Genomic DNA, 19,090 nt, shown 5'->3' on the forward strand with positions numbered 1-19,090 from the left:
CTTCTCCCCGCTTTCTAGCAAGGGCAGAGCTGTCTGTGCCAATTCAAATGATGAGTGACAGGGAAAGGAGGACGGGGGGAGGGAAAATGATATGATGAGAACAAGGTTGAGAGAAGGTACAGTTGCTTATCTGCTTAAGGAGTGAGGATGGGTCCCACCAAAGGATCCAGAAAAATGGCTGGTTCCAGGGTGAACCTGGGACGTCTCGAGCCGGAGAGCGAGGTGGGCACTTCCACGGGCGGGGGGAGGTGGTCATAGCAAAGGACCCAGAAGCCGGTTCAAAGGGGGTCTCACTGCACTGGCCAGATTGGAACAACGTGAACATCAAAAAGTAAAGACAGTAATATGTTTTGACGTGTTGAATAATAATAAAAAAACAGACTCATGAGTTTACAGTAATATCAGAGCTTTAAAAAGGGAAAACTATTCTATGGAACTTCAGCTGATAACTTCAGAAGATCTCTATTTTGTAACTGTCCAGGTCGGTCCATCAGTGGATGCAGAGGCTAGCTGGTGGAAGGTTATTGTGGAACGGTTCTTTCGCATGCTCCCCGAGTACCCCCTCGCTGGTTACTTCCTGGCTCTGAAGGCGCAGTGTGCAGTCTGGCAGCCAGCATTTCACCCAAAGCTTCCATCTAGCTTTCGCGGTGGGGGGCCGCCCGGTCTGTGGGCTTCCTGTGTCATACTCCTGCCAAACTTGCTCAGCTACATCGAATCATCAGAAAACAAAGAAACCCCACATGTGGGACATTCTGCAAAAACAGGTGGCCGAAAGGAGACTAAGGAGAGTTAACATCAAATATAATGAGAGAGCCTTGGTTAGATCCGGGCTCAAAAAAAAGAAAAAAAATCTGTAAATTCCTATTGGGATAATTGTACAGTTTTGGATATGAACCACGTCTTAGATATTCTTGAATAACTGTTCCTTCTCTTCCTTGTGATGGCACTTTGAACTCTTTTCTCAGCCTGTGTGTTGCTTTGAATGTTCTCCGAAGAAAAAGTTTGGGGGTAAGCCCTCATCACCAGACCATCCCGCCAGACACGTGTTGTTGACTCGATGGAGTGGGGTGCTGTGCTGCTGGGGGCGGGGGTGTCCCTTCTGCCCTCTCTGTCCCTTTGAGGGGACTGGACCTGAGCTGTGTCCAGGGGCTCACGGGCTGCTTACCACAGGAGCAATTAGAAGGAGCACTTTTTGAGGAAGCGGCGCAAGCTGGAGGGAGGGACAGGACAAAGGCCACAGTGACTGTCCCCGGGTGCGCGGCAGGGGAAGTGGGGAGTCTGGTCTGTTGGAGTTAGACCCACGCCGCGTGTCTGGGCAGACGTTTATGAAGGGCTTCTGCGGCAGTGAGGCCCCGGGGGGCACGTCACCGCTAGGAGGGATCCGGTATTCCCGAGGAAACACGGCAGCTCTTCTATATCGAGCGGCCGTTGGTAACCCAGTTGTATACTTTGATTTGCCCATTTGTCTTAAACGGTGCTTTTCAAACTTTTCAAAGCCATAGGACCCCCCCCTTTTTTTTTAATCAAATCTTATCATGAGCCCTTGTGTATGAACTGGGTAAAAGTGGTAGTGGGGGCCAGAGTCCCCCCGTTTTCCCCGGCCCCCTCCTGTGGGTGCGGGGAACCCCAGGGCTGTGAGGAGCCCCGGGCAGGAGCTGTGGGGGCAGAGCGCGCGCCAGGAGGCCTCTACGCTGCCGGGCGGACCAGGTGTGCAGCCAGCGCCCATCCGTGCTGCGTGGGTGACTCACTGCGGAAGCACTGGGGTAGAGGCGAGGAGGGTGGGGCCGGTTGTTTCCCCGGGACTGAAGTCCTCGGGTGGTGCTTGCACTAGAAGGTACTGGTGGTAGCCGTGGGGCTGTCCGGAGTGATTTTGCCACCGTGTCCTGGCCATCTTCCCGCGTTTGAGTCACTGGGGTCAGTGGTCAGGCATGGGCACGGAGGCCCTGAAGGTGCCACGTGATGTGCCTTCACCGCTGTTGTCCCTCCCTGGGACGTGGTAGCCTACAAAACTGCAGGGCGCCAAGAACTCCGGACGACCCTCCCTGTGGAGGGGACTTGGGTTTCTGGGAGGGGCCGGAGGTGGGCAAAGGTGGGGGGTGGGGGGCGCATCACAGCTGGCGCGGATGGGGAAGTGGGAAGATGTGAAAGGCCTGATTGGCGTCCGAGGAGGCGGAGCTTGTGGGACATTACCCAGCAGCCTGTTCGAGCTGCAGCGGACGGAGGGCAGGCCTGGGCCTGATTCTTCGACTCCGCTGCTGCGGCTGATCCTTAGTGTGTTTCGAGCACCTGGGATTCCGTGGGGCAGCTGGCCACACATGCATGCCACTGCCAGTTGGGCCGTTCTCCTGTGCGCTCTTCCCAAAATCACCGTGCAGGAACCCCTTACAGGGGAGGGGGTGGCGCTCCCTCTATTTTGCCCAGCTTCATGACGGCGTGTTGGGAGACTTCTGGAGGCAGTCACAGCAGAGGCGTCTTTTTCTGGAGTCCTGGGCTCCAGGGTGTACGGGGGAGGCTTCCTGCCCTTATGGCAGGCCATTCCTGCCTGCTGCTTTTAGTCCTTCTCTTCTAGAAGGTACCGACTGACCCGAGACTGCTTTTTGCAGGCCACAGGTAAGCTCCCAAACACTTCGTTTCTCTGCTACTCAGTTTCCTTATCTTTAAAGGCAGCACAGTAGTGCCTGGTTGCAAAGAGTAAGTGAGCTCATATATGAAAAGAACCCCCAAAGTGACCTGTAATATTGATTAGAGAGGCAGTGACTCAGGGCCAATCTCAGCCCTTCCAGTGCCAAGCACAGTGGCCCTTCTTTGCTTCTCTCCCTTAGGCCTTCTGGGAGTTACTCCCCCTCCTGAAACGGCCTGTCTCGCATCTTCCTCCTGGGCTGTGCCCATGGCATCTTGTTTGATGTCCTTATGTCCTTCTCCGTAAATCTGAGCATCTCTCTGCCCGGGTCCTCAGGCCTTGCTTCCTCGCTCTGCAGACTTCACCTCCGAGAGCTCCTGGCTCGGAGCCAGCTTCTCCGGGGAGGTGCTCACCCGGCACGTCGGCTCTGCCCTCCTGAGTCCTGTCCTGCTGGTGGCCAGGCCAGTTTTCCGTGTTCTTGACGTGTGGTATTTTTAGAATACAGGTGTCTCAATAGCACATTACCATTATTTTGGTATTTAAAAATATGAATCTGGATCATTTATATGAATAGACATCCCCAGAAAGGTCTAGGGGCATGACAGTTTGGAATGGAACCTGGGTGTTCACCTTTAGGTGTTCTGACCGCACCTTCTCTGCGTGAGAGCCTCGTGAGGCACCTCGCATTCCCATCGCCCGATGACCAGCGAGAAGGGCTGTGTTTTCTTGCATTTGTTCCTCATAAGTATTTCCCTCAGGGCCGTTTGCAATGGGTGATGTCTTTTTATTTTGTCTCCCAGAGCCCAGTTCTCTGCCTTGCTCATAGTAGGTGCTTCAAGAATGACTTATGATTTTTTTTTTGTTTTTATTTTTGTTTTTTTAGTTCTTAGGGCTGCCATAGCAGAGTACCATGAACTGCATGGTTTAACCAACAGAAATTATTGGCTTACAGTTTTGGAAGTTAGAAGTCTGGGATCAAGGTGTCGGTCAGCAAGGCCATGCTCTCTCTGCCGTCTCTAGAAGAACCCTTCCTTGCTTCTTAACACCTGCCGGTGGCTCTGGCAGTCCTTGGTGTGTGGGTGCCTAACCCTAGTCTTCATGTGGTGTTCTCCTGCTGTGTGTGTGTGTGTGTGTGTGTGTGTGTGTGTATCCAAATTTTCTCCTTTTTATGAGGATACCCATTATACTGGATTAGGGCTCACTCTAATGACCTCATTTTAATTTGCCCTCTCTCCAAATACGGTCAAATTAGAAGGTACCGGGGGTTGGGACTCCAACATAACTTTTTTTTGCAGGACACAATTCAGCCCAAAACTAGTTTCTTTGAGAATGCTATCTGAAATTATATTAATTCAGATAAATTAACTGTGGGCTTTTGTTTATATATTAAAAATCATTAAAAATATGGGAGAGGAAGTGCTCTCAGTTTGTGGTTACACATTTCATACTGAGGAAGAGATAAATATGGAATAGAATGTTTATAAAATTGTTGAACATTAAAATTCAAATTGGTGTAGATAATGTTGAAATTAACCCCCATCATTTCCAAAGAATTTTGTGAACGTATTTACCCATTCACTGTATTCTTAGACACACACACACACACACACACACACACACACAGCAGTAAGAGAATTAACACCAGCTATTACATATTTATCAGCTAAATCAGGGTATCACTGCATACGTGAGTTTTAGTGAGCACGACTTGAGCCCTGCTATTCTGAGTCATGTGATCGTGAAGTCTTTTGCAAAGCGACAAAGTAAATTGAGGCAAATGATATATATATATTTTTAAGATTTTATTTATTTATTGGTCAGAGAGAGAGCACAAGCAGGGGGAGCAGCAGACAGAGGCAGAGGGAGAAGCAGGCTCCCCACTGAGCAGGGAGCCTGACGTGGGCCTCGATCCCAGGACCCTGGGATCATGACCTGAGTCAAAGGCAGACACTTAACTGACTGAGCCACCCAGGTGTCCCGAAGCAGATGATATTTTCAGTAGCTGTTAACATCCCACCAGCGTGGGTGTCCTTTAGTGACCTGTGGTTTACAGAAGCGGTCTCTCTTTAGATCTTTAAGAACTCCAGTGAAGGAAAGCAGATACGTGTGCATGTATGCAAAGTTGGGAACTTTCATAGCCCAGTATAATGTTTCAAAGGAGCAAACCCTTGCCATTCAGCTTTATAGTCCCCTTTCCCTTAAAAGCCCTGGATGAGTAAGCGTGCTGAGTCCTTGTCCTTGGCGTGACTGTTTATACAACAGCACGGGCTGTTGCCAGGTGAGGGAGTGTGCTGCCAGGATTCGGATCGGCGCTGGGACTGCCCTGATGGCGTGCAGGACTCCGTGTGCTCTCTGAGATAGCAGCCCCAAGAGGATGGGAAGAGGCCTGGGTCCTGGTGCTGGTTCCCTCACCCACCACCATGGAGGTCGGGCCAGGCAGGTCATCTCTGGGCCTCAGTTTTCTCTTCTAGCAAATGTAGGTTATTGCATGGAGTCAGTGTTTTTCCAAGGTTCTTTAGCTGTGGAACTCCTTCTTCAACTGAACATATATGGAAGTCTGTCAGTAAAGGAGGGAAAGCCTAGTGGCTTTCAGACACTAGGGCGGCTGGGGTACCGTTTGCAAACCCACAGGACTACACAGTTCTTCTCCATTTTTTGACCTCCTGAGATTGTGATTGTCACCCTAGGAAGAGCAACAAGGCCAGTCGAGGGGTGAACATCTCACTGTCACGGCCGATCTGATGGCTGTGACACCACAAACAGCAAAAAGACCCAAGAAGAGAGAGGCAGACAGACAGAAACATCCAGACAGACGCATAGACTTCAGCAGGATCCCAGATACTCAGAAACGGGAAGACGCTACCACGAATAATAGAATCTGTCAGTAGCTCCTGGGATGCCTGGCAGCCTCCGCGGGGTTTTAAGTATCCTCTTCTCTGTATTTCTAGAGTGACCCTCTGAAGTGGGGGGTGGTATCCCCCTTGTCCTGTTTGGGACGCTGAAGCTCGGGGCAGTAGCTTTCCCAAGGCCACGCAGCTAGTGGATTCGCCCTTCCAGCTTGGGTCTGCGCCATGGCCGCGTTGCCATGGGAACGTCAACTCTCCCACTTTCTCTTATCAGGGAAGGTCTCTGGAGGATATTTGTGTTTTATCAGTCAAGGTTACCTGACGTGTGTACTATGTGACTGGGTTCCAGCCAAGAAGTTCTTGATTTTGCTCTCCAGATAATCTCTTTTCTCCCTGGGCTCGTTGGGCCTAACCAGCTGTTGTCTGCATAGCAGCTAGAGGGTAACGGCTTTAAGAAGTTACCTCCTATCAGGATACCATTATTAGAACTCTCTTTGGGATTTCTGCTTGGCTAGTTTTTCTTTTCCTTCTCTTTAAGCGTTAAAAATGACTGATCTTTGTGCAAGCAGGAGTGTATTATTTTATTTAAAATGGTGCCTTTGGTCTGTGAGATTCTCAGAAATAACAAATACCTTAATAAGCCAAAGATACCTATTTCTTTGAGGAGACTGGTCTGCCTATCCCCTCCCTTTTTGTCTCCCAGGCTGTGGGAAGGCCTCTCAGGCTGGCTGTAGTGTTCATTTTCGTCACAAGGAGACGAAACAGTGTCAAGTATGAGTCATGACCCGGGACTCCCGATTTGCTGGGATGGACACACGGGTCAGACAGGTCAGAGCACATTCCTGACAGTGCGGTCCTCTGCCTGCAAGGTGGGTAGGACGCTCCTGGCTCCGTGCTCAGCTCTCCCTGGGTCAGCTGCTGCCCTCTGGCTGGAAGAAGAGGTTCAAAGCAAGAAGTTTGGGAAATGACTTGGCTTCTAGTTTGCACGTCATTTAGTTCACGTGATGGTCCGTCTAAGGCGTATTGGCAGACCGGACAGGTGACCGGCTGCCCGTCCTGGCGTCTGGGGCCGGGGGCTGGCTGTGGCAGTCTCCCGCCATCAGTTTGGATTTATGTTAAGCTGTGTGTGTCTGCTGGGATTTCTTCGCTGAGAACCCTTCTTGGCCAAAGGATTTTCTTCCTTTGCACAGATCAGGGTTTTGGATGACCGGTGCTCCACATCTTCTGACATCGACCCGATTCCAAATATTCTGTTTTCCCTCCTTCCTTCGGAACATGTTTATTGAACATCTCTTTATGCTGAGTTTGGGGATGAAACGGTGACTACGGCAGATCCCGTCCCTGCGTTACGGAGCTTATCTCGTGTAAGATCATACATTCTGAGTTGGGGTTTGGAAAGTACGGTCTGGCTCTCCAGCAGCCGTAAGGCCCTTGCGGCAGGAATTTAGGTGGAGTTACTTTTCTGTAGTTTCTCCTTCTTTCCAAGGCACTTCCACTACATGAGTACATCCCAGGGGACAGTTTAACGGAGACAGTCTCTGTTTCTCTGATTAGCCTGTTGTTAATCACGCCGCATGTCACGCGGGGGTTACAGGATGCGTTGCAGTTGGCTGGTACTTTCTCCCTTCTGTGGCGCCGACTTTCTTTTCATTTCGGGCATTTGTTAGGACTTTGGTTTTCGAGGCAGTTTGGCCTCGTCTTGTTTCCTGCCCAGGAGGCTTTTCATAGGCCTAGTACATTTTTAAGAATTTGATATTTTAATACCAAGCAGCATTAGAAAGAAGTTTAAAAAAAAAAAAACCAACCAACTTTTAATTACAGAGAATTTCAAACATATACAAAAGGAGGCTGACTGGTGTGATGAGTCACTGACCCTTCACCCAGCCGCAGAGCCCTCAGCCCAGGCTCAGTCCTGCCCTTTCTGTGCTCTCGTCCGCTTCCTCCGCCCTGGATCCCAGATATCATAAATATTTAAGCATGTTTCTCTGAAAGATAAAGGCTATCTCTTAATGCAATCACAATGCTGTTATCATGCCTAAAAAACTAATATTTATCTTATAGGGAGATACTTTGAAGGACCTGAGAGGAAAAATATGCCGCCACAGACACTGTGCTAAACATGTCAGCTCTTTCCATTTTTTTCTGTGTTCTCCAGTTTTTCACCAAAACCATTGACATTTTGTCAGAATGATAGCAGTGTCGGGCTCCTTTGCAACTCCTCTGGAGAGAGATTTTATGACCAGGGCAGACATCAGCTCCCTGCCCCTCCATCTAAGAAGAGCAGAGGATGTCCCTTCTGCTGGACCATATTTACATAATCTGGAAAAGTCCCCAGAATTTCTTCCAACTTGTAAAGCTCCCTTTCCAGCAAATACTTCTTGAGAAATTCATTAAGTGTCAGTCGCTGTTGGCTGTCAGGGATGATGATGGAAAAGAAGACCAACAAGGCCCAGTGGATAGGCGAGCCTTACGTACGGGGTGGTAACAACAGTCACTCTGTCATGGTTGTGGTGAAGGTGTGGAGACCTAAGCAGTCGGAAGGGTGAGTGAAGACGTCCTTGAGGGAGAGACATTTCAGCCCAGCAGTGGGCACTACACGCAGAGGGAATGGCCCGTGTAATGGCCTGTGACAAGGGAGAGGTTGACTGGATAAAGGAACAGAAAGGGGGTGTGGGGGGGAGATGGAGCCCAGGAGGTTGGACAGGAGCCTCTCCATGCTGAGCCTGCATCTTCCCAGGGGTCCCGACCGGACTGGGGCCCCGGCTCTTGGCTTCCCTGCCCCTGAGGTCTGGGCTGCCACAGGGAGACGTGAGATGCAGTTTCACTCCTGACTCTTAAGTATTTTGAAGACTCTGTGGTCGGAGGGAAGAGCTTAGATTTGGGAAGATGGACTCGGGCACTCGAGTGTCGCCACCTTGAAGAACTGATGATGTTGACGTGGTAGGGTTCCTGGGAGGGTGCTGCGTAATAAAACAGACAACAAAAACGGGCCCCCTGCTCTTTGTTCCTACACATTCCTTCCGTTTCCCTATGGCCATGCAGCTGCTACTTGCTCTGCCTCGGGGACCCGCTCCGCGTGGAACGGCCCGTGCGGGTGGCCCTGTGCCGGGCCCTTCTCTGGGCTCATTTAGTCCCTGGCTTTGTGATGGTTTAGTTTTAGTTTTTTGAAAAGTGAAATGAAAGTTAGTCAAAAATGCCCTTTTTTTCTGGCTAAAAATCAGACAGCCTAAAGGAAAAAATGAAACCCTGTTTTAACTGAGGCCACTGGCATTAAAAGTCTGGATTCCATCCTTCTAGATGTTTTATACACACAAACATACCTTTTAAAAACAAAACCCAAGAGTACGGAAATGACTGTTCTTCACTTCATGGGTCTTCGATCTCTTTCCACGTGTGTCCCTGTTAGAGCCACCACCCCTGGAGCCGTGTTTCACAGACTCGTGTTGTCCGTGACATTGTGTGTGTTTTCCACTGTGTGCTGGTCCTCGTCCTGCCCCTGGGCAGGGAGGCAGGGTCCTCTATGCGGCCACCTGAGCGTTTTCCTGAAAGCCAGCCCATCTGGGAAAGCCCTTGCTTTGCAGAAATGCCTTTCACCGAAGCCTCCTGTCCTCATCATCTTGTTTTTCAGGAACTGGGTGGAGTCTGACTGAAGGAGCAAGCTTTTGTTGCCTGGTAGGCGGGGAGTTTCATTAGAGCTTTTCCTCTTCCTAATTACACGTCTGGGAAAGCCGGGGTCTGGAATCCCAGCTTGTCACCCCACCAAGAGCCATCGAACAGCCTCTTCACCTAAACGGATGCACAGATTTCAAGAGTTGCATTGGTGCCTGTGGGGACCCAAGTGCCAAGGCCTCAAATGGAATCATTTTCTGGAAGCAAAAACAGAGTGTCACAACCCCCTCATATCCCACCTCTTGCCAAATATGTACAGAAGGGTGGGAAGCAATGAGTGTTTTGTTTTCTAGTTTTTTTGTTTTTTAAAGCTCCCATCCTAGACAGACAAGGAATACAAAGGGGTATAAAGAAAGAATTGAAAGATGTTCTGATACCCAGTACCCCTCCCCCACCACATTGTCCCCTTGTTGGAGTTCATTACTGTTAATAATTTGTCATGTATATTTTTAGACTGACAAACTTTAAATGAATGGGATTATAAACTTTTTATTCTGCCACAAATGAATGATTTTAAAATGCAAATTACAGTTTTGTATGCCAAAAATATTTTGCAAGTGCATGGAAGGAATTTATGCAAAGGTGGTTTAAAAATTAGTGGGAGGGGTGCCTGGGTGGCTCAGTTGGTTAAGCATCTGACCCTTGATTTTGGCTCAGGTCGTAATCTCATGGTCGTGGGATCAAGCCCCACGTCGGGCTCTGCACTTAGAGCAGAGTCTGTTTGAGAATCTCTCTCTCCATCTGCCCTCCACCGCCCCATTCGTGTTCTCTCTCCCTCTCTCTGTGTCTGTAAATAAATAAATGAAATCTTTAAAAAAAAGATTAGTGGGAGAGCAGAGCTGCCATTATGGAATTCAGGCTTCTGTACTGTGATCGTCAAGGTACCAGGGTCAGCCCCAGGGAAGACTGGGTGTAGGCTGGTTTGTCTATGAAGTCTCAGCCCCTGGTTTTGTCCTGCCCTTCCTTCTCCCTCATGGGGGCTCTTACTCTGTCCTCCTGCACCTAACAAACCCTGCTGTGCGGGGAGGTTTACTTCGTGTCAGACAGAATTGGTCTTGAACCCAGATGTGTGGCTGGAAGCAAGCTATTGAACCTCCCTGAACTTTGGTTTTCTCAGCTATCAAGTGGAGAAGACCATCTCTGTGTCACAGAGTGGTTGTAAAAACTAAATGTGCAGGGGCGCCTGGGTGGCACAGCGGTTAAGCGTCTGCCTTCGGCTCAGGGCGTGATCCCGGCGTTATGGGATCGAGCCCCACATCAGGCTCCTCCGCTATGAGCCTGCTTCTTCCTCTCCCACTCCCCCTGCTTGTGTTCCCTCCCTCGCTGGCTGTCCCTATCTCTGTCAAATAAATAAATAAAATCTTAAAAAAAAAAAACAAAACTAAATGTACTAAGTAGCATATCTGGCTTATGGATAAATCTTCTTAATTTCCCTTTCTCTGGCTTCTTGAGCCTTCTTTCTGTAAAGGTGTGTTAGGACTTGGACATGTTACCCCTTCCCAAGGGTGTTTGCATTTCAACACTGGTCAGTGCTTTAGGTGAAGGAATTAAGGTGCTGGAAGATTGTTCTGGAGTGAAGTCATGCTGCCTCTGCCTGGCTTTTCAGAAACCTTTCAGGAATGGTCACAAGAGGTTGTGTACTCACCACTCCCCCCTCCTTTGCTCAGAGCTGGCTCCAGGTTGGTCCTAACCCTCAGGGGACAATCTGGCTGCCAGAGGGCAGCCAACATTCTTCCTCCAATATCTCAACCTCGTGCATTTCAAGGGACGTATTTAGCGATGAGGTTGAAGGCACCCGGAGGAACTGCTGTGGGGGGTGGAGGGGCAGCAGTGTTACCAGGATACCAGGACTGTGAGAGTGCCGACACTTGCTCTTGTCATGAGGGACAACACAGGTCCATCTGGCACCTTCCTGAGAATGAGAAGGGTGCCTGTCCAGGACAGTGGGGCCCTGCAGATGCACTCTTATTAGGTGGGTGGATAGGGCTTCAGTAGGAGTTTGAGAAAGATGCCCTTCCTCTACGGCAAAGGCTGGCGTGGCCCAAGCCAGATACAAGTGGGAAAAGGGTGAGGGGGCTGGGTCTCCGCCGGCCTCTCCTTGCCACCGGGCTCCTCAGTGCCGACGCAGCCTGCATGGCCATACGCAGTGCACCTCTTATCACAGCTGCTCCCATGAGGCCTAAACAGTCATTTTTCTTTCCTCTTTTCTCCCTTCTTGAAGCACCCTGACCTAAGCAATGGGGAGCCAACCAGGAAACTTCCTCAGGGTGTTGTCTACGGCGTGGTGCGGAGATCAGACCCAAACGAGCAGAAAGAAATGGTGGTGTACGGGTGGTCCACCAACCAGCTGAAAGAAGAGATGAACTACATCAGAGACGTGAGTCATTTAAGCATGTTTATTGTTTTGTGTATACTCCTTTTGTAGCGTGCTAGACGGTGGCGTTGGAAGCATTGACGTGAATGTGTTAAGGCCTTTCGGAAGAATTCCCAGCCTGACCCTCTTGGATGGAAATGTTTCTACGTATCTTCACGGTGATGTTAAAGGTGGAGATGTAATTCTGCAGCGAGGTCTAGAGTGAACTGCTGGAGGTGACTGAGTAGGGATGCCCGGGAGACCAAATGACCCCCTTCTTCCATGCCTTTTAAGTGATTTTTGATTATTGTGTTGGATACTCCAGGCCCAGTACACGAGTTTCAAAAAGTGTGTACATTTGGTTGCAAGGAACAGAGATGGCAACTCGAAAAGGAAATTTGTCTCATGTGAGGATTAAGCGTAGGGGTAGGTGGGCTCTCGCCAGGACATGTCCAGGCACAGTCCGACTTGTCTGAGTTTCCCTTGGTTCTGTCCTTCAGCCTCAGGCTCATGGCATCATCTGAAAATATCATGGTGTCTGGAGGAAGAAAAGAGGCCACTCGTGTCTGGTTTCCTCTTAGAGGCCCTTTATCAGGCTGCTTCTTATGTCTCATTGGCCAGGATTGGGTCACATGCCCCTTCCCAGTTCCATCCCTGGATGGATCCCCTGGCGAGGGGAATGGGATTGATTATGGCTGGTTCAGACCAATTCGTTGTCGAAACAGATGCTGAGAAGTCGACCACTGTAGACACTGTCCATCTCAGGCCAATCGATGTCATTTCTTTGTGTTTAGTATTACATTTCTTTTTAATTACACACTGTCAAGAAAATTTGGAAACCACAAAAATGTATAATAAGAAAACAAAACCATCCGTAATTCTACAATTTAACCGGAACAGTTGTTAAGGAACATTTCCTTCGAAATTTTTTCTTTTCATCCGTCTCCATCCATCCATCCATCTCTCCATTTATCTCCATTTCTTTTTGGTTCTTTGGCTTCCCAATGCCCTTGTTGACCAAATCAGTGTGATTAGATAGAGAGGAAATGAGTTACTCTGACACCGTTGGGGCCTGAGCACCGGCCTATGGACTAGAAAGTGCTCGTGAGAAGCAGAGCAGCGTGGGGCAAGTGGGCTACCCCCCGGACATCAGTTCAGCGTCCACCTCTGTGCTTGGCCCAGTCAAGCTTTTGTTCTCTGTGGACTTCCATTTTTTCCTGTATGGATTGTGGAGGTTGGGAAGGGACCCCTAAAGTCGAAACTGCCAGCTTTTTTTTGGTGTGTTTGCAGAGAAGACGCAAAGTGATGCTGTCAGCCTTTGTATGGAGTTTTTAAAAGAACATCTCATATCGAGTATTAAAAATAATAACTGTTTCGGGCATCTTCTTTCATGTGTCCTGAAAGATTTGGATACTTACATAATTAAAATATTAAAAATGATAATAAATGCTTAACAGAGAAAATGAAGAAAAGGCAAAACTACACACGCAAAAGCACAGGACGAGTGTGACAACCCCCAGCCTCAAATCCCCAGTCATCCTACTCCCCAAATATAATTTTTAATCGTTCAGAGTGTCTCATTCCTGATTTTCCTAAATAGAAGCAACTTGAACAGTCCTAGCCGCCAGTATTTTTCTCATGGAAATAGTCCCTTCTCCTCTGCCTCAGAGAGGCAGGCCTCGGAAGCAGAGCTGAGAGTCGCCAGTTGCCCAAGACAAAAGCAGCAGGTGGAGGCTGGTTGTGAGCCAGCGATGACGTGTGCCTAGGGCACAGGGGTGGTTCTGACCTGAATTCCCAGCCTCCACGGGGACCTGCAACTTAAAATTAATTTCCAGGTCCCACCTTCTCTAGCCGACTTCAGATCCATCCCTGGCCTGCTTGTCCCTAAGCATGTTTATGGGATTGTTGGTCCTCTTGCCATGAGTGACTCTGCCCGGTTGGCTTCCTGCAGTATTTGCCACCCTGCATGAGAGCCAGGGCACTCCCCGCTGGTGAGCAGCGTGAGCGTAAACTCAGGGCCACCGTGAAAGACGGTCTGTCTGCCCAGAGTGAAGAGTTGTGTTTTGGGCCCCATTTTCCCCAAAATGATTGTAGATAACAGCAAGAAAGTAGACTCTGTTATCAGGTTCGTTTAGGGAGGGCTTGGCACCTTGACTTGTGCCCTGCTGCCGAAATTGTCACCAGCATGCAGTCACCCCCAATAAACATGCAGTCTGATGTAAAACCATGCGCTAACTGTGCAAACACAGCTTCAAGGTGACATTCCCCCCGTGCTGTCCCCTACACACCCCTCATTCCAACCAACTGCTGCCTTCCAGGCCTTCCTGCGATGAAGTCCTGGAGCTCTCTGCATCTGGCTCCCTTGAGACCTCTTTTCTATTTGAGGACCCCTGAGCTCTCCATCAATCAGAGGGGCAGCAGAAGAAGGGAGGAGATGGGGTCAAGGTTTTGTGTTTTTATTTATAAAATTTTTAAGGACCTGGCTACTGCTTTGGAAGTGCTAGTATAGAGAAACTTCAGTGGTTGTGTGAACGGGTGTTCAGGGGATCACCCTGACCTTTGTTATATTTTGTGCCTTGTGTATTATTGGTGATGATTGAGGAACTAATGTTCAAATTTATGGTCTCTCTAGACACGTATTTCACTACTGTATATTCCAGACATTTAATTGCTCTTCGGTGGTCAGAGCAGACACAGGGGATATTAGAGTTTGCTTTTTGGTTTTGGTTTTTTGGTTCTCCTAGCCACCTGTTTATAGAGTCGACTTGTTAGAAGTTTCCTACTTACAAAAACGCATGATAGGAAAAAGGGTATATCCTGCCTGAATGTGTTTTGATATGTGATAGGAAATTTCAACAAACTCTTTTTTCTTTGGAGCTTGTTATTTGGGTAATTAACCTTTATTAATAATTGTAATCATATATAATCATGATGTGTATTTATTAATTGGTATCATTTGGATAATTCCCTTGCCTTTTTAACTAGATATTAAGAGTGATTTTATCTCTTCATCTCCTAAGCTGTCATGTTCTTAAAATTGTTTTTGTTTGTTTTTTTTGTGGGGCCCTCCTGTCATTAGGGTTTCAGCAGATTTCACATGAAAATGTTAAGCTTGATCTCAAACTCCTCTCATCTGCAGGTGAGAGCCACTTTGGAAAAAGTAAGGAAGCGAATGTATGGAGACTATGACGAAATGAGACAGAAGATTCGACAGCTCACCCAGGAATTGTCAGTAAGTGCATATCTCAGTGACTTGGAAATATGGAGGGTGGTGGGGTCTAGCACTCCAAGTGGCTGGTGCCTGAACATATTTGAGTTTATGATGTTCTTTGCGAATGGAATCATATTTTAAATGAACTGAGGGAATTTCATCACAGAATTAAGTTTATTATTTAAAGGGATATTTTTGTGGCAAGAATAATCTCTACATTCAAAGCATTCCCTCCACAGTCAGGGGTAAGATGAGGAAGCCAGCTGCCATTATTACTATTTAACATTGTAGCTGAGAGACTAGCCACTGGAATTAAACAAGAGACATGAATTTAGAGACATAAAAATTGGACAGGTAAATGTAGAACTGTCACTGTTTACAAACTGTATGATTATATACCCAGAAAACACAAGTGAACCTGTGAAAAAAAACCTATAAAAAACAATTTTGTAAGGTAGGGTAAAAAAAAATTAATAGATACAAACAAATAGATTTCAATATACAAAAAAAAAAAAAAAAAAAAAAAACAACTGGTAAGAAGAAATAAGAGCAACAGAAAACTACCAAATATCTAGGAGTAATCTGTACCAAGAGGAAAGACCTACCATGTGCTTAGACAGGAAGTGCTAACATTGTCAGATGTCAGTACTGTTCAGGTTAATGTATGAATGTAATGTAACCCAATAAAAATACCAACAGATTTTTATTTTATGTTGTTTTTACAACTGGACTAGATGATTCCAACGTATACAGAAAATAAACATGGAGAGTTGAGGAAGTTCTGGAAAAAAATGCAATGAGGAAGACTAGCTCTGTTAATATTACAAGAAACTGAGAGAGCCTCAAAGGTTAGGACAGTATCATATTGACAAATAAATAAGCATCCATGAAGAAAGCCCAGAAATGTATGCCGATATGTGATAAATGTAGCAACTCAAATAAAAGGAGGAAAGTGGACCAGTCAATATATGCTGTGGGAACAGCTTATATGCCATCATGACAGACTTCTATCTGGTTGAATTCCAAAGAGATCAAAGACTTAACTGCTGAAGATGAGACTTAAAAGTGCCAGAAGAAAACATGTGTGAGTTCTTTTATACTCTTGGGATGGAGAAGGCTTTTTGTTACTCTGACGTGAAATCCCAAGAACCACAAAAGAAAAGTTTGGTAACTTTGACTACAGTGAAATGAAAGACGTGTGCTGGCAGAAGCACTAAAGTCCAGTGACAAACCTAGCAAAAATGGTCTGCCCTTCCTATCCTAGACAACAGGCTAATTTCCTGAGTGTTTAAAGAGTGCACAGACATCAAGAAGAAAAGGCCACAACTCCTAAAAATAGGCAAAGTATTTGTTATAGATAACTTCGAGTAAAAGAAGGATGAAGAGTTCTGACATGTCTGACGGCAGGCTCTGCCTCCTTCTCAATAAGAGAAATTCCGATTAAAACCATCCTGAGATGTGATTGTTACCTATGAGACTGGCCTCCCCGTAGGAGTGGACAGGACACTGCCTTAGCAGTGCTGTGCAGGAACTGGCAGATTGCTGCATAGGATGTAATTTTGAATCGCCCTGCGAGAGAGCGCGATTGGCAGCATCTACAAAATGACTCTATCCTGTGACTTCGCGGTTCTCTTCTGAAGAACGTATTCTGTAAACTCTCACATGTGAGACGACATACGTACGAGTTTAGTTACCAAGCGTCGTTTGCAGTGGTAACAAGACTGGAAACCTAAATGTCCATCAAGAAGGGGAAAGTAAAATAAATTACCACTCTACAATAGAGTACGCGGAATTTAAAAGAGAAGAAGGGGGTGCCTGGGCAGCTCCGTTAGCTGAGTATCGGACTCTTGATTTTGGCTCAGGTCGTGATCTCAGAGTTGTGGGATCGAGCCCTGCGTTGGGCTCCGCGCTGGGTGTGGAGTCTGCTTAAGGTTTAAGTCTCCCCGCCACCCCCACCGCGGTGATTCTTGGTTGAGGGGCAGAGCGGGCAAGGTGCTATCTGAGCGGATGGGACAGGAGTGATTGATTTATTTGTGTCTACCTTTTATATTTTGTAAATGTTTTAACTGTGTGAAGGTATTACTTTCCAATTTAAGAAAAAATAACATTCATCCGGTTTAAACAAGCTAATGCCCGTGAGAAAAAAAAATTTTTTTCTACTTGTGATTCATAACGTTGAAGAAAAACAAGCCCATGTATATATGACACACTTTCCATCGAGGTAAATATCTGCCGGAAGGAAGCACAGTTGCAACAGTCATGCCTTCGAGTTCAGCGTGGCTGGGCTGGGCGGTGCGCGGCTTGGTCTGCGTAGGTCACAGCCAGCGCCTTGGTGACAGGGCTGCGCGCGTGTGAACGAGCCGCCTAGCCCAGCCCGTTCCCGCCGGCCCGCGGGAGAGGTCTGCGAAGTCCTCACCCGCTTGAGCAGGTTTACTCTGCCGGACACGGACACACGAACGGCTGTAATTAAAGCCGAAGGATTGCAGTTGCAGGCGACGCACGTCTGCCCCTGGCTTTCCAGCACCTTCCCGTGCACACCCTCCTTCCCCCGAGGGGGAATGGTGGCGGAAGCGTCTGCACAGTCTGCTCCGGCTCCAGGCCCGCCCGCGATGCCCACGGCTCTCCTGTGCTCGGGGAGCCTGCGCTGCTCCGGCCTGGCCTGTTTCCACCGGCCCCGCGCACGGGGCACCGCCCGCTCCAGCACCGTCGCTGCCGGCTGCTTCGGTGGGCCCGCGGACCCCGCAGGCGTCCCCCCTTGAGCCTACCCCAGCCCTTACCGCTGCGGTATAGCCAGCGCTTCCCGAAGAGCTGGCTTGAGACTGTGGGAACGCTGTCTGAGGAGACCGTCTCAAACATGCCAACCACACACGCCCAACAAAGACCACCCCACAGCAGCGGGAGCCCCGTAACCACGCTTGAGAAGTGCATGCGCCCCACGTGTGCTCTCTCTGTGGAGGGTAGAAAGAGCAAGATGGCAGGAGAAGGTGTTCCAGCCGGGTTCTAGGTCCAGCTCTGCCTCTTCCCAGCGGCTGGTGTGCAGATCCCTGGACTCCTCGGATTCGGTTTCCTCCATAGAAAGGGGGTGTTCCGGCGGCCGCACCTGTTGCGAGGGCCCAGCGAGGCCCTGCGGGGGAACGCATGAAGGAACAGTGTTCTTTTCTTTTCCTCCTTTGGGTCGTGCAGATGTCGACTCTGTAATCTTAAGCTCTACTTGAAATACCAGGAGAAGGTTCTAGCCTAACCGAGGCTCGTTGTGTGTGTATATGGTTTCGTGTAACTACCTCATCATCTGTCTAGGCTTCCCAGGCTCAGCAGGAGTATCTCGAGAATCACATCCAGACACAGGCGTCCGCCCTGGACAGTTTCAACGCCACGAACTCAGCCTTAACGTCGGACTCCATCGGCCTGCAGGTACTCCTCGCTCGCTGCCAGCCTGGGTGCCCTCTGTTACGGGGCAGGCACGCCTAACCAGGGGTGGGCCCCGTGCCTCTATAGAAAAGTAAGTCATGGGATGTCTTCAGATCATGATGCAGGATCCTACAAGCATGGCCACAGTAAAGACCCCGCCAGGACACAGGTGAGGGAAGTGAAAGGAAGTGCTTCCAAGCGGAGGCTCTGAACCTTCGAGTTGAGTCTGTGTTTGCCTCCGTTAAAACGGAAGTTTAGATCCTGAGCTCCATGCTAGCGGTGTCCCTTTCTCCAGCAGGCGCCCAAGTGGTTTCAGGTGTCAGTGCCTAACACAGCACATCAGCCCCTGCTCCTTGCAGCCCTAGTTGCGGGAAGTTCCACCCAGGCACGGAAAAGGCAGACTCGGTCCCAGACACCCTGTAGTCATGCATGGCGGGGAACTCCCAAAGGCTGCTAAACATGTTTGCCTAATTTAGAAATTGTCTCACAAGAGAAGAAATCCTATGCAAGCCAAAGAATGTCCCATAGTCCCAGACAGGGAAGCAGGAAGACTCAGGACCCTCCAGATGTGTGTTGTCAGCCCGCTTCTGGAGGATTGCTCTCGGGAGGAATCTGATTTGCTGGGAGCTCACCAGGCCAGTGCCACCCGCTCTTACCCTGTCCTGCAACGGAGTCCTGCATCTCCTATGCAAATTAACCTGAGCGTGTTCAGAACAGAGTGTTACATTCACCAGAAACAGTGTCCCTTGGCTTTAGTTTCCAGATATGCAAACAATAGTTTCTGCCTCTCCTCCAAGTTCATTTGGCTCTTATCTTTTTACACTCCTCTTAAAGGTCCTATGGCTGTTACTGTCCTTCCCGGTTCTGTGTAAATAACTTATCAGATAAACAGATTGTCGTGTTGGGATCATCCACTTCCCCATGAACCGAATATTGTCTGGTAACAGCTGTTACGGCAATAGTGCCAACCACGGGGTTGGGCG

At 48.7% G+C, this 19,090-nt stretch overlaps 1 protein-coding gene across 2 annotated transcripts in view; it reads left to right on the forward strand.

Annotated features, from left to right (window-relative positions):
- MYZAP (myocardial zonula adherens protein) overlaps positions 1-19,090 on the forward strand; it is an 85,671-nt gene that overhangs the window by 12,594 nt on the left and 53,987 nt on the right. For both annotated transcript variants that reach the window (XR_006411589.3, XM_026518568.4), the window contains exons 3-5: positions 11,357-11,512; positions 14,628-14,720; positions 17,997-18,110. Coding sequence is in view for 1 of the 2 variants with exons in the window: in XM_026518568.4 (XP_026374353.2) it covers positions 11,357-11,512; positions 14,628-14,720; positions 17,997-18,110 (363 nt within the window). In the remaining variant the exon portion in view is untranslated. The remainder of the gene's footprint in view (positions 1-11,356; positions 11,513-14,627; positions 14,721-17,996; positions 18,111-19,090) is intronic.

The sequence above is a fragment of the Ursus arctos genome, unplaced genomic scaffold (genome assembly GCF_023065955.2).
Source record: "Ursus arctos isolate Adak ecotype North America unplaced genomic scaffold, UrsArc2.0 scaffold_36, whole genome shotgun sequence".
Taxonomy (NCBI): Eukaryota; Metazoa; Chordata; class Mammalia; order Carnivora; family Ursidae; genus Ursus; species Ursus arctos.